General features: G+C 34.6%; 1 protein-coding gene across 2 annotated transcripts in view; it reads left to right on the forward strand.

The window, feature by feature from the left end:
- The window catches only part of FNDC3A (fibronectin type III domain containing 3A), a 156,428-nt gene that overhangs the window by 5,531 nt on the left and 135,781 nt on the right, over positions 1-15,116 (forward strand). For both annotated transcript variants that reach the window (XR_016388700.1, XM_022574821.3), the window contains exon 2: positions 13,803-13,940. Coding sequence is in view for 1 of the 2 variants with exons in the window: in XM_022574821.3 (XP_022430529.2) it covers positions 13,842-13,940 (99 nt within the window). In the remaining variant the exon portion in view is untranslated. The remainder of the gene's footprint in view (positions 1-13,802; positions 13,941-15,116) is intronic.

The following is a 15,116-nucleotide window of genomic DNA, read 5'->3' on the forward strand; positions in this document are numbered from 1 at the left end:
ATAGTATTCCAATAAACATTTAGTTTACTCAAAAGTTTTAACTGCCTTCTTGGCAAAGAGAATGCACATTTTAAAAGCTTTCTTTCCATTCTTATTAATCTTTCAGTGTGGTCGGTATCCAGTGCCTCTGTTCTTTGCAAGAGAATACTGATCTTCATTCCAAGGAAATTCAGCTCGTCTTTCCACAGTGGGATAAAAATATGCAGAAGTGAATTCCTTATAGTTTTCTTTTTTTCAAGTAGAAGACTGTTTATCTATAGTAATTAGATCCACTTGAACTCTCATTGGAAACTTGATTATTTTTTTTTAAATCCCATATAGACTTGCCAGATATGTGGTGGTACTCTCATTTTACAGATGAAACTATTACTTCTGATTGACTTCCATCTCTCTTCCTCCCTCACTTCTTGAGATTGCTTATGTGCTAATTGTTAGAAAGACAAAGTATGATGTGTACTTTGACATAAACCTTAGTGTAAAGGTTATCTAAATTTGATAAATTAGGTTGTGTTAATCAGCCTCTATCAGAAGTGTCTGAAAGTTACTGTTTTCTGTTTTCCTTCTTCAGAATCCACATTTTCATATATTTTTGAACAATAATTTAAACAATTTAAGTGATTTCTTAGTGAAATCCAATTCCCCAGTAAGGAGAAAAAAAATCTTCCTACTTCTCTGGGGGTTCTAAACAGATGTTTAAGTACATTTTAAAGCACAGTTAAGACTTTTCTTTAAAAAGTAATTATATGCTTTCTTTTGCAGAAATAGATGTCATATACAACAACTATGTACTTATGTTGAGATCTAGCTTGAAGGAGTAGTCATTTCATTTACTTCAAAATCAGTTTCTCTTAAGATTGGCTTAAATAAAAATAAAAGTGAAAACATAATTTATAATTTCTGATTTCATTATGTTTACATTTTCTAGATTCTTTTGGTTTGCTTGTAACAGCCATTCTTTTTTGTTTTCCAAAGACTTTTTTTTTTTTAACTTTTATATTGGAGTATAGTTGATTAACAATGTTGTATTAATTTCAGGTGTACAGCAGAGTGATTCAGTTATGCATATACATGTATCTACTCTTTTTCAAATTCTTTTCCCATTTGGGTTATTACAGAGTATTGAGCAGAGTTCCCTGTGCTATACATTGGTCCTTGTTGGTTATCTATTTTAAATATAGCAGTGTGTACATGTCAATCCCAAACTCCCAGTCTATCCCTCCCCCCCACCCTTCCCCCTGTGGTAACCCTAAGTTCATTCTCTAAGACTGTGAGTCTTTTTCCTGACAGCCATTCTCAGTTACAGTTTCATTCTTAAGGCTTGATTTTTTTCTATGTAGTATTTTCATTTGCAGTATATACTTTTTCCTTACATTTTAGTTAATGAAATATACTTTTGTTTCTTCCATGTTAGGACTAGCTATTTCCAATACTTCAGATTAGTAGATAAATCATTATTCCTCAAATGCCATAGTATGCTAGCAATTTTATTTTTTTGTCGATTGCTTGAACCTGACCAAAACTGATCTAATGTGTGTGATAGAGGAGACTTTGGATAAAATGTACAGGCAACTGTTCCTCTAGTTCATCTTCAGGCTGCTTCCAGACTAATATTTTAAAAATATGAGTTTATTCAAATCATCGCTCAGTTTTAGAAGTTAAAACCACACTACAGTTCCTGCTGCATCAATTATAATATCTTCTATCTCTATTTTAGAGTTTATACTCTGTTGGTATCCTGTGACTATATCTATTTCCCACCACTTCCCGACTTTGTTGTATAAAGAGCATGTTTTACATGAGGCAGATAAAGGTTTGTTTGTTGGCTTCTTCCCTTACTGGCTGTATATAAACTTGAGCACATTGCTTTTACCTCAAGGAGCCTTACTTTCTTCACTTTAAAGAGGGGTAATATAGGATCTATCTCCTAGAATTAGCTGCTATAGGGATTAAAAGAAAGAGCCCATATAACATGGCAAGTAAAATACTTGCCATAGGATATTTATATGTAAAACTTTGAAAGACATGTCTAATCATTGTTACCCAGGTATCTAAATTCTTCCTTTCACCATTCATTTATTTATTCATCTATCATTTGTTAAAATCCTTAAATGTCGTAGATACTTAGAATATGAATGTCACAAAAATGAATGTCATATTCATTTTCCTCTAGCAATTCACGCAGTACGATGAGAGATAAAGACATGTAAACAAATACATATTTTAAAATAATTAAAAGTAAATAAAATACCTCTTGTCTTTCATCCCTTGTGTGAATCCTTCCTATAGTTTAGTACTGAACTGCCATAGGTTTCCATAATATGCTCATAATATGACTGTGTATATAACATACTGTAGCATATATATGTTTTTACTTGCCTGTCTCATCTATTAGACTATGAACTCCTCGATTTTGAGCAATACTTCTCAGGTCGGCAGGGGTTTTTTTTTTTGTTTTTTTTTTTCTGTAAAGGAGCAGATAGCAAATATTTTAAGCTTTGTGGCCATATGGACTCTGTTGCAACTACTTAACTGTGGTGTAGGAGCATAAAAATAACCATAGATAATTATAAACATTGGGTATAACTGTGTTCCCATAAAACTTTATTTATAAAAGCAGGCAGGAGGCCAGATTCAGTGCACGGGTCTTAGTTTGCTGACTCCTGCAATGCCGCATACCTTACGGCTGGCAGATATGAGGCACTCAGTAAATGATAATAATTAACATATATTAAATGCTTTCTATGTTCTGTGTACTATTCTAAACAACTTTTCACGTATGAGTTTACTTAATCCTTAAAACAACTCTCTGAGGTAGCTATTATTGTCATCATTTTAAAGATTAGGAAACTGGAGCACAGAGAAGTTAAATAACACACCTAAAATCATACAACTAGTTAGTGAAAGATTTGGGATTTGAACCCAGGCTTTCTGACTCCAGAGCCTGGCTTTGAATTATTAAATCATACCAGTTCTGATACGTTGAATTCCAGGAGTATAATATTGATTCAGCATTAGGAAGCATATTAATGTAATTCACTATACTAATAGGTTAAAGGGGGGAAACTGTATGTTTATATCTCTTTGGTGCTAAAAACAAAAATAATTTTCTAAAATTCAGTTATCCCTGACAACTCTTCATCAACAAGAAATAATCTTATAAAGGGTCTCTACCAGAAACCTGTATTAAATGTCATAATGAAATGTTAGAAGTACTTTCATTAAAAGATAGGAACGTTGGTCAAAGTCTTAGCCAGTGTGTTAAGAAACAAGAAAAATAATTAATCTCGAAATAATGGGGTTTGGGAGTGAGGTGGAATATATCACTGTTACTAGTTGCAGTTGATATGATTATCTACTTAGACAAGACAGGCAACAGAAAATGATTTGAGTCAAAAAGAGATTTCAGTAAACCCACTGGCTATGAGATAAATTTAGAAGATTCATTAGCTTTCTTATACACTAGCAATAACCAACTATGAAAAACAGTAAGAAAAGTAGAAACCTAAATTATAAAATACTTGAGAAATTTTTAAAATATGTAGCACCATCTGAAGAAAACTACAAGAAATCTGAATGAATGGAGGAATAGTATATTCCTGAATGTGAGAACTTAATAATATAAAATCGGCAGTTCTCACCAAATTAATACAGTCAGTGTAATCCTAATTAGAAATCCAACAGGATTTTTAAAATGAAATTTGACAAACTGATGTTTCAAGTTTTGAGAAGGAAAAATGCACAAGAATGGCCAGATAAATTTCAAAAAGAAGCATAACAAAGGGGAACTTACCCATCAAAGATTAAAACATACTGTACAATTATAATTATTAAACTAATAAGAATTTGGAGTAGGAATGAGCATGTTGATCAAAGGAACAGATAAGGAATTCAGGAGGAGCTCCATGGTTACAGAAAAATTTATTGTATGATTAACAAGTGAGTAATGGAAGAGCTAGTCTATAAGTGATGGGGGACAATTGGCTGTCCAGTTGAGGTAAGGATAATTAGGTACTCACTTTGTGGCACTCTCAAAACTAAGTTCCAGTTGGACTAAATATAAGTAAAAAAATAAAATGGCAAAAATTTTGGAAGAAGTGAATGTAAAAAAAGTGTCAGTGTAGTGATAGCCTTTTCAAATAAGACGTCAAACTTAGATGCCATTTAAAAAGGCAAGCAATAGATTGGGATAAAATATTTGACATATAGTAGACAAAGTTAATATTCAGAGTATATAAGGTGTGCCTACAAATTAACCAAGTCAACCTGGTAGAAAATGAGAAAGAATGTACAGAAATTCATAGAAGTAGAAATATAGCCTATAAAGTTTTGAAGAGATGCTCAAACACACCAGTAGTAAGAGATTGAAAACATCGAGATATGATTTTTTTTTTAATCTTTGCTAATAAAATTGGCAAAAATTGGAAAACCTTAGTAGGTGTCAAATTGGAAAGTAGGCACTCATAAACTATTGAACAGAGTATAAACAGCTTCATCTTTTTAGGGTAAAAGTTTAGCTGTATCTGTCAAAAATTTTTTTAATTAATTAATTTTTGGCTGCGTTGGGTCTTTGCGGCTGCGCGCGGGCTTTCTCTAGTTGCTGAGAGCGGGGGCTACTCTTGGTTGCAGTGCGTGGGCTTCTCATTGCAGTGGCTTCTCTTGTTGCAGAGCACCTCTAGGCGTGTGGGCTTCAGTAGCTGTGGCTCGTGGGCTCTAGAGCACAGGCTCAGTAGTTGTGGCACATGGCCTTAGTTACTCCGCGGCATGTGGGATCTTCCTGGACCAGGGATTGAACCCATGTCCCCTGCATTGGCAGGCGGATTCTTAACCACTGTGCCACCAGGGAAGTCCCTGTTTCTGTCAGTTTTGAAAATGCATACTTCTAAGCCAGAAGTTTCATTTCTGTGTATCTATAATACAGAAATACTATCATAGGGTCATAGAGAGTATTACATGATTGTTCCTTGTGGAAGGAGAAATATATGAAGAAAAATGAAAGCATTTTGTGTTCATCATTAGAATAAATTATAGTATGCCCTCATAGTAGAATATTAGACAGCCATGAAAAAGAATGAAGTAACTACAGATGTACTTCTTTAGGAAAGTCTGAAGATATTTTACATGAGAAAACAAGACACTGACCAGTACATGCAATTTTATTTAAACCACTCCCCTAAACCTCATACATACATAAGTGCAGAGCAAACGTCTGAAAGCGTACATTCCACAGTGGTTGCTCTGGAAATGGGAGTTGGAATGGGGCAGGAGTTAAAAATAATGTCTGTACATATGTTTTTAAGTGTAAAACATGCAACTTTCGTCATGTAACAAACAATAAAAGTAAAGATGGTTTGGATTTGGTGATTGTGACTAGTCCTTGTTAGAACCATACCTTCTAGTTGGCCGGCCTTGATTTATGTCTGTTTCTCTGTGTGATTTTTAACAGCACATCCTTTCACTCAAAACCTTCCCAGTTAGTGTCTGAAATCATTGGTGCTTTTAAAGAGAGCAATTTCAGTTTAGTGTTGGGTCTGAAGCTGTGTTACAGCATGTTAAAGAAGTGAGAATTGTAGGCTAGTGATTCTCAACCTTTATATAACCATATCTGCCAACGAGGACAATTTTAGTATACTTTATTTTATGAATTTCTATTATAAGAGCAATTTTCTTTTCCAAATATAAAATTGTAATTTTGATTATAGTTGTTTTCAAGTCTCATATGCCTGGATATTTTGATCTCCCCTTTTAATATTAGAACCTAATATTTTAGGAAAGTTGGTAGTAAATTTCAGGAGAGATGTTAGCTTAAACTGAAGACAAAGTAAAGAAAAGGAAGATTTTTTAAAGATAAGATGAGGAAAGATTAGCATATTTAGGCAATAATTTTTAGCTCAGCCATAGTTGTAGATTTATAAACAAAGAATATGGTTATCTCAGAAAGGACAACATTAAAATACTGGGTTCTACAGACAGATCTTACTTCTCATGGAAAATACAGAAATATTTCTTGATTTTCTTATTATATCTTATGATAAAATTCTCTATTGGGGAGAAACTAATGAAGGAAACATGTTAAATATGGTGAAGTTAGTAATACAGCTTTTACAGAGGAATTCAAACCTTTTGGTTGTAAACCTAGATGCTAAGGTGTTACTTTGTTCAGAAAATATTCAGAGGCTGCTGTTTTTTGGTCTTAAACCCAAAGTGATTCTGATAGACATAACCAAGAATCTGAAACTCTGAAAAAGCAAAGTGAATAATCTAAATATATAAGCTAGTATTTTACAAAAGGGCAATAAAATATTTGTAGGTGAAAATAGAATTGTCCCAGATGTAATTACGTTGTGCTCTAAAGGTAACCCAAGTGCTCTGAAAATAGCACTAGACAGCTAGGAGCTGTAAGATGGGATTTAAGAAGTACAGTTGTCACTCAACATCTGCAGAGGATTGGTTCCAGGACCCCCGCAGATGCTCAGGTCTCTTATGTTAAATGATGTAGTACAATAGAGTCGGATATCCGCACGATCCGCACCTACAGATACGGAGGGCTGAGTGTACTTAAAAAAAAAAATCTATTGGTCTTATTTATGTGCACGTTATCTGTCTTTTAACAGATTGGGGTTGATTTCTTGGAAGAATTCCTGCTCTCTTTTCCCATAGTTTCCTGAGTGGAAGTATCTTTGTGATGTCTTTTTCATCAAGATTGTGTTTGAAGTCTTATTTTAATCAGGTTTCCATGTTAGTATTAAGGTGTGATTTCTTAGTGGGGGGGCTGGAGCTGTATCTCCTGACTGCTTATTAAATTAAGTTATATTTAGTATATCTGACTAAGGAGAATAATGGCAATGGCCCTCAAACTCCCAACCCTTATTTTACACCTCTGTTCAATTAAGAGGGTTAAAAGACTGAGGCCCACCCATCCTACCCACTTTCACCTTTCCTTTCCAGTGAACAAGGAATTGGAGAAGAGTAAGATAAATAAGTTATAGTGAATACATTGCTGACAATCTATATAAATTGCCATTTACGGTTTCAGAAAATGAGTATATATATTTGATTTTATTAGATTAAACCATATGAAATTGTTATTTTAATGTTTCTGACCTTAAGTGGCAATTTCATGTGGTTCAATCTATTATATTACAGAACCATGCCCTATAATCCTGCTCTCTATATAAAAATATGTTGTTGCACTTAGAAAATATGTTGTGGCTTCCCTGGTGGCGCAGTGGTTGAGAGTCCGCCTGCCGATGCAGGGGATACAGGTTCATGCCCCAGTCCGGGAAGATCCCACATGCCGCGGAGCGGCTGGGCCCGTGAGCCGTGGCCGCTGAGCCTGCACGTCCGGAGCCTGTGCTCCGCAAAGGGAGAGGCCACAACAGTGAGAGGGCCGCGTACAGCAAAAAAAAAAAAAAAAAAAAAAAGTGTCGGTTATACCAAAATAAAGCTATTTTTTAAATCTATAGTAGTTAGCACATTATATGTGCTTGATGCCATTTCCTAGGAACATTTGAACGTTTGTGTGTGTGTGTGTGTGTGTGTGTGTGTGTTTTAACCTGTAGGAAATAGCAGTTTCAGTCTGAGAGAAAAATTGATTTGGCTCATAGGCTATTGATTTGGCTGAAATATCCAAAGGCAACTTCAGAGGCCTCATTAAACTTGATTACTTACAAATACTTTCTTCTCCTTAAGGAAACTATTTTTATCTATTTCTAGTTGAAGAACAAGAATGTATTCACATCTGGGTTGGGCCCTTCAAGGATGAAGTATTCTTTACATTGTTATCTCCCTGACTCCTTCATTATCAGTTAATACTTAGTGAAAATTAGTTTTACATCTGTAATCTGTATGGTCATGGGACTAGCAGCATCAGCTTAACCTGGGAACTTATTAGAAACGTGAATTGTTGGGCCCTATCCCACACCTATTGAAACAGACTAGGTGTAGAGCCCAACAGTCTGTTTTAATAAACCCTGCAGGTGATTCTGATACATGCCAAAGTTTGAAAGCTATGGTCTTAGAGCAGCAGTGGGACTTCAGATACTTAGGTACTGATAGTAGTAGAATTCATTTCAAGAAATCTCACAGGATGGCATACTTAAGATTTGTGTATTTCATCATATGTAAATTTTGCCTTCAAAAAAGAGTTAAATACTGAATAGTAGTTACTGAAACATGCCTGAGGTGTTTAGGGGTAACGTATACTGATGTCTGCAACTTTGAAATGCATTTTTATTTTATTTTTTTATTTTTTTAAATTAATTTATTTATTTTTGACTGCATTGGGTCTTTGTTGCTGTGCGTGGGCTTTCTCTACTTGTGAGTGGGGGCTACTCTTCGCTGTGCACGGGCTTCTCATGGTGGCTTCTCTTGTTGTGGAGCACGGGCTCTAAGCGTGAGGGCTTCAGTAGTTGTGGCACATGGGCTCAGTAGTTGTGGCTCACGGGCTCTAGAGCACAGGCTCAGTAGTTGCGGCATGCAGGCTTAGTTGCTCTGTGGCATGTGGGATCTTCCTGGATCAGGTCTCGAACCTGTGACCCCTGCGTTGGCAAACAGATTCTTAACCACTGCGCCACCAGGGAAGTCCTATTTCATTTTATTTTTAATATTTATTTTATTTATTCTTTTAATTTTTTTTGTGGCTGTGTGGGGTCTTCATTGCAGCACTCGGGGTCTTTGTTGTGGTGCCGGGCTTCTCTCTAGTTGTGGCTCGCGGGGTCCACAGCACATGGGCTTTGTAGTTTGCGGCACTCGGGGTCTCTCGTTGAGGTGCGAGAGCTCAGTGGTTGTGGCACGCAGGCTTAATTGCCCTGCGGCATGTGGGATCTTACTTACCCGACCAGGGATCGAACCCGTGTCCCCTGCATTGGAAGGCAGATTCTTTACCACTGGACCACCAGGGAAGTCCCAGATTCTATATGAATTTTAGAATGAATTTTTCTATTTCTAAAAAAAAATGCCATTGAGATTTTGATAGGGATTGTATTCAATCTGTAGATTGCTTTGGATATCATAGAATCATAACAATATTAAGTCTTCCAACTATGAACACAGGATGTCTTTCCATTTATTTGTGTCCTCTTTAATTTCTTTTAGTGATATTTCATGGATTTCAGTATACAAATCTTTGTTTTCTTTGGTTAGATTTATTCCTAAGTATTTTATTCTTTTTAATGCTATTGTAAATGGAACAGATTTCAGATCGTTTCAGTTGGTGTATAGAAATGCAACTGATTTTTGTGCATTGATTTTGTATCATGCATTTTTAGTGAATTTGTTTATTAGTTCTAATAGTTTTTTAAAAACCTTTAGGGTTTTCTACATGTAAGATCCTGTCATCTGTGAACAAAGATAGTTTTACTTATTTATTCCCAGTTTGTATGCCTTTTATTTCTTTTTCATGCTTAATTGCTCTGCCTATGTCTAATGTCTAATACTGTGTCTATTACTATGTCTAATACTGTGAATAGATGTGGTGAGAGTGGGCATTCTAGCCTTGTTCCCGATTAGAGGAAAAGCTTTCAATCTTTCACCACTGAGTATGGTGTTAGCTGTGGGCTTTTCATATGTGGCATTTATTATGTTGAAGTAGTTTCCTTCTATTTCTAGTTTGTTAAGTGTTTTTATCATGAAAGGATGTTGAATCTTGTCAGATGCTTTTTCTGCATCAGCTGGGATGATCGTGTGTTCATTTTACCTTTAAAAAATTTTATTGAAGTATATGCAGAGAAGTACATACTTAGTGTACAGTTCAGTTTATAATACACTAGTAGTTACCATACAACAGCCTCCCAGGTCAAGACGTAGAACAGTGCCAGCACCCAAAAAATGACCTTCATGCCCCTCCCAGTCCCCATCCTTTCTTCCTTTCCAAAGGCAATCACTACATGATTTTTAATACCACAGACAAATTTTATTGGTTTTTAAACTTTCTATAAATAAAATGGTGCAGTTTGTACTCTTCTGTGTGTTTTTCACTCACATTGTATTTGTGAAATTTATTTGTATTGTTCTCTATATTACTACTTCATTAATTTTCATTGCTGTATAGTAGTCCATTGGGTGAATCAGATACAGTTTACCATTTACTGTTGAGGGACATTTAGCTTATTTACAATTTGGGGCTATTAAAGAATAATGCTGCTATACATCCCTTCTTGTACTTATCTTTTGGTGTGCATGTGCATGCATTTCTTTTTGGTATATACCAGGAGTCTAATAGCTGGATCATGACGGGATCATAGAATATTTATATGTTCAATTTTGGTAGGTAGTATCAAACTGGTTTCCAAAGTGATTTTATGAGTTTTCATTCACATTCCATATGAGTGTGCTAGTTGCTCTGTAGCCTCACTAATACTTGATATTGTCAGTCTTTTCCATTTTTACTATCCTAGTATATGGTGGTATTTCATTATGATTTTAATTAGCTTTTTCCTAATAAATAATGAACTTGAGAATCTTCTCATATGTTTATTGGTCTCTTGAATTTCTGCTTTTGTGAAGAGCACATTCAAGTCTCATCTCATTTTTCTATTTTTAAAAACTCAATTTGTAGGAGGCCTGTATATATGCGAAATCTGTCCTCTTTTCCAGTTATGTGTTGTAAATATTTTTCAGTCTGTGGCTTGCATTTTCATTCTCTTAAAGATTTTTTAAATGAATCATAGTTCTTAATTTTCATGAAGTTCAATATGTCATTCTTTTCCTTTATGATTTAAGAAACATAATTTATACCCTGTGTAAAAAATCTTTCTCTGTGTCACAGTTATGAAGATATTCTTTTGTGTTATCTCTAGAAGCTTTTTTGTCTTACTTTTTGCATTCAGATATGCATACAGTCTACTTGGCATCAATTTTTTAAACATTGTTTAATTTGACATTAGTTAGAATTCTGACTAATAGAAAATTTGCAAGAATAGTACAAAGATATCCAGCTATTCTTCACACGGACTCCCCAAATGTTAATATTTTATTGTATTATTACCACATAGATGGTCAAATATTGATATATAGATATAGATATAAACAGATATGCTGGAGCCATCTTGTGCTTGTATACAAAAGTTGATTGCTAAAAATTCAGGCATTTTCAGATCGATTTTTAAACCATGATGGCTTGAAATGGGGCATGGAGGAATATGTATTCCATGGAAATTAGCAGATGGAACAAATCACTTCTCCCCTTTTTTGCACATATCAAATATTATATTATTAAAAACAAGCAAAAATAGATGCATAACTTAAAACAAGTGGGTATTTGTGGTCACAAGATAAGATGAGAACATAGGAACTTAGTAGTAACAAAATTAGAAGAAATTGATTGAAAGAAGAAGCTGACAGTGTTCTCTATGCAGGAATAAAAGGAATTTTTAGGTTTCTAAATGCAACATTTTAGTTGCATGACTGAAGTTTCCAATTTGCAAGCTGAAATAAAACCAGCTACTTTGCATGTAGTGTGATGAATATGGCCATAAAAGAAGGCAGTTCATAAATGAAACGATGTTATAGCTTTGAAGAGAGTAAAATCAGAGATAACACCTTAAATGGAATGATAATATTAAAACACAGCATATGGCTTCAGATTCATTGTATAATACCACTGGAATTAACGGGAGATTCAGAAGAAATTTCTATTTTTATTTGTAAAGCTTCCAGTCCACCTCTTGAAACCAAATTATGGTTGTATCTTCAGCATTGCATTCTAAAATTTTTGTAATAATGGTGGCTTGCAGTTTTAACTAAGCATATTAAATATTAGGATACAATGACAAAAGAAAAATTCTCAGTGGTTGTTATTTTTTTAATTTATTAATTTTAAAAGGTAAATTACTTATAAACTTTCTCTGGTTAATCCTGAGTCAGCTTCCTAAAATGTTTCTTCCTGAACTAAATCTTATGACATGCAAGAGGGAAAATACATTGACTCTTTCCCATCTTATATATAATTCTTTGTGTGTTCCACAGTCAAATTATTTGACATGATTTAAGGTACTCAATGATTTTGTTGGACTTTAAGAAATATAGCAATACAGATTAAGCCAGAATTTAGATTTGCTCCTTCATTTATATATGTCTATAAAAATGTTTATATACTGTATATATAGAACATACATGTGTTTATATCATATGTATTTATTATATAAATATATATATGTTATGTTTAAATGGCATGCATTTTTATGAGATAGCTAAATAATATAAAATGTTCCATACTATAGTTTTAAGTATAAAATCTTGAAGTAGATACCTGTATTGAATATTTTTTTTAATCTTAAAATAGTGTTGGGCTTCCCTGGTGGCACAGTGGTTGAGAGTCCACCTGCTGATGCAGGGGACACGGGTTCGTGCCCCAGTCCGGGAAGATCCCACATGCCGCAGAGCGGCTGGGCCCGTGAGCCATGGCCGCTGAGCCTGCAGGTCTGGAGCCTGTGCTCCGCAACAGAAGAGGCCACAACAGTGAGAGGCCCGCATACCACAAAAAAAACCAAACCAAAACAAAACAGTGTTTATATATCTAAATAGAAAACTGTTTTTAGGTTAAATCAACTTATATGAAAGTTTTCTGCAAAGATTCAGAATTTTTAAATAAATAGCATGAATTTAATGTCTTATAAAAGTTAAACATTTTGACACTGCTGAATTGTAGAATGCGGCAAGCATCCAAAAATGTTTGTTATTTTGTCTTTCAGTATAGATTTGATAAAATTTATGATTGAGCTCAGTTGTACTCATTTTGACTTGTAATTTACTGATGTTTTAATGGTTGATGTTATATATGGTAGACTAATATTGCTTATATCAAATCTTTTACTTTTTATATAAGTGATAATGTATATACAGTTAAAGAGTTCTAAGTGTATGTGCTTGTATCACTGAAATGATTTGGCTTATTGTAAAGTATTTAGAAAAAAATAATAAAACCAGAATGACAGAAGACCAAAGCCAGAGCTTAACGCTTAAAACTTGAAGATTCTTTTTCTTATCCTGAGCAAATTTTTCAAATTTTGCTGTTTGAGGAATCAGTGAAAAATTATAATTCTTGTGAGTTCCTAGAGACTGGTAGGGTGATGAGGGGAAACTGGGCCTTCACAAACACCTTCTCAGCTCAGATTAAAACATCAGTGATAGAGTTGCCTCATTCAATCATTGCATTTTAGTTCCTATCCCACTGTTTAGCTAAAGTAGTGGTGGTTAAATTAAATAAATATTATATAGAGGTGGAAGGGATAGAGAGACAGACAGACATGGAATTTATTCATTTTTATTTTTGGCTGTGTTGGGTCTTCGTGGCTGCGTACAGGCTTTCTCTAGTTGTGGCGAGCGGGGGCTACTCTTCGTTGTGGTGGGCGGGCTTCTCATTGCGGTGACTTCTCTTGTTGCGGAGCACAGACTCTAGGTATGCGGGCTTCAGTAGTTGTGGCTCGAGCTCTAGAGCGCAGGCTCAGTAGTTGTGGCGCACGGGCTCAGTTGCTCTGCAGCACGTGGGATCTTCCTGGACCACGGATTGAACCTGTGTCCCCTGCATTGGCAGGCGGATTCTTAACCACTTGCCACCAGGTAAGTCCCCAGACATGGAATTTAAATAGAAGCTCCTGATGTGTATCTTGGTTTGCTGTCTGCATTGACAGACAGCTGGTAAATAAGAAACATATTTCCTTAAATGATCCATTGACAGAAAAAAGCTGTCAACAGAGTATTGTAAAATTTCCTTTGACAAGAATATATCTTTATCTTGAATGTATTATATTTTAATATATTTTTAACGATGTACACACAAATGGCTATGTATTTTTGTTTTTCAGAGTTGGAGGGTTATCCGGTATATTAATGTCTTATTGATAATGGCAGAACATCCACCACTACTGGATACCACTCAGATTTTAAGTAGTGATATTTCTCTCCTATCTGCCCCTATTGTAAGTGCAGATGGAACACAACAGGTAAGGAAACTGAAATGTTTATTTTCTTATGTCTAGTACACATGTATTTCTTTCAGAAGAATGCAAAATTTAGAACAGAATGAGGCAGCACAACAGTAGGTTCCTGTTAATTCATATTTTAAACTCCAGTTCAAAATGTTGTTTTGGTTTTATAGGACGATGAAATAATGAGACTGTTTGTGAAGTTGCTTCTAAAATGTCTCACTAATTAATGATTAAATTTCTTGTGTTTATATTTAGTTCCCACTGAAATTTTTTTGTTTTACTTTAGACAATGTACTAGTCCCTGAGTGTTTTTTAACTAAGTTTAACCTTGTACCTTAATGATTATTATAAATCATTATTTCAAATCATTATGAAATCATGACTTCTTTATGTGATTAAATGACGGCCTGCATTATATTATAATAAAATGTTATCTCTTTTTCTTCTTTTCTCCTCACCGGAATCCCCCCTCCCAAAAGCAAACACACAATTCGTGGTGTGTTTTTCTCCCAACCCAGGGCTTTATAAATAAAGTTATCTTATTTTGTTGAATTTTGCCTCATTCCCCCAATAATCCTAAAGGGATGGGAATGAGGGACTTTCATAAGTACCTGTTATGTGCCAAGCAATGTACTTAATTCTCACAACTACCCTGTATGGTAGTGATTTTAATATTGTAAGTGAAGAAACAAAGATTAAGGACATAATAAATAAGAAGAAAAAGATAGAACAATTCGAGTTCTCACTATATAAAAAACATGTGCTAAGAACTTTATGATCTTATTTAATTCTTTCAGCAATCCTGTCCCTATTGCAGATGAAGCAAAATGAGTTTCAGAAAGGCTCAAGATCACACAAAGCTTTTTTGCTCCATTACTCATACTGCTTCCTTGGGACACTAAAATAATACAGTCTTATTTTGTTACTTTACAAACTTCGTGTCTATAGTGGACAATTATTATTTGCTTACAAGATAAGGGGCTACTTTGTTAACTTGGCTATTGAAAAATCAAGTGATTAGCTTGTGTTCTAAAGTATATATTGGTTTTGATTTTCACATGTGCTCTGATAGCTTTTAGCAGCAACCTCTTTTCACTAAAGTTGCTTTTTATAGTCAAATTTAAGTCCGTTAAGATTTTTTTCTCCCTTAAAAATAATAGATGTGGCAGATATACATTTACTTCGAGGCTC

Source organism: Delphinapterus leucas, chromosome 18 (genome assembly GCF_059928025.1).
Source record: "Delphinapterus leucas isolate spDelLeu-1000000601 "Yukka" chromosome 18, BTC_Dleu_Yukka2, whole genome shotgun sequence".
Taxonomy (NCBI): Eukaryota; Metazoa; Chordata; class Mammalia; order Artiodactyla; family Monodontidae; genus Delphinapterus; species Delphinapterus leucas.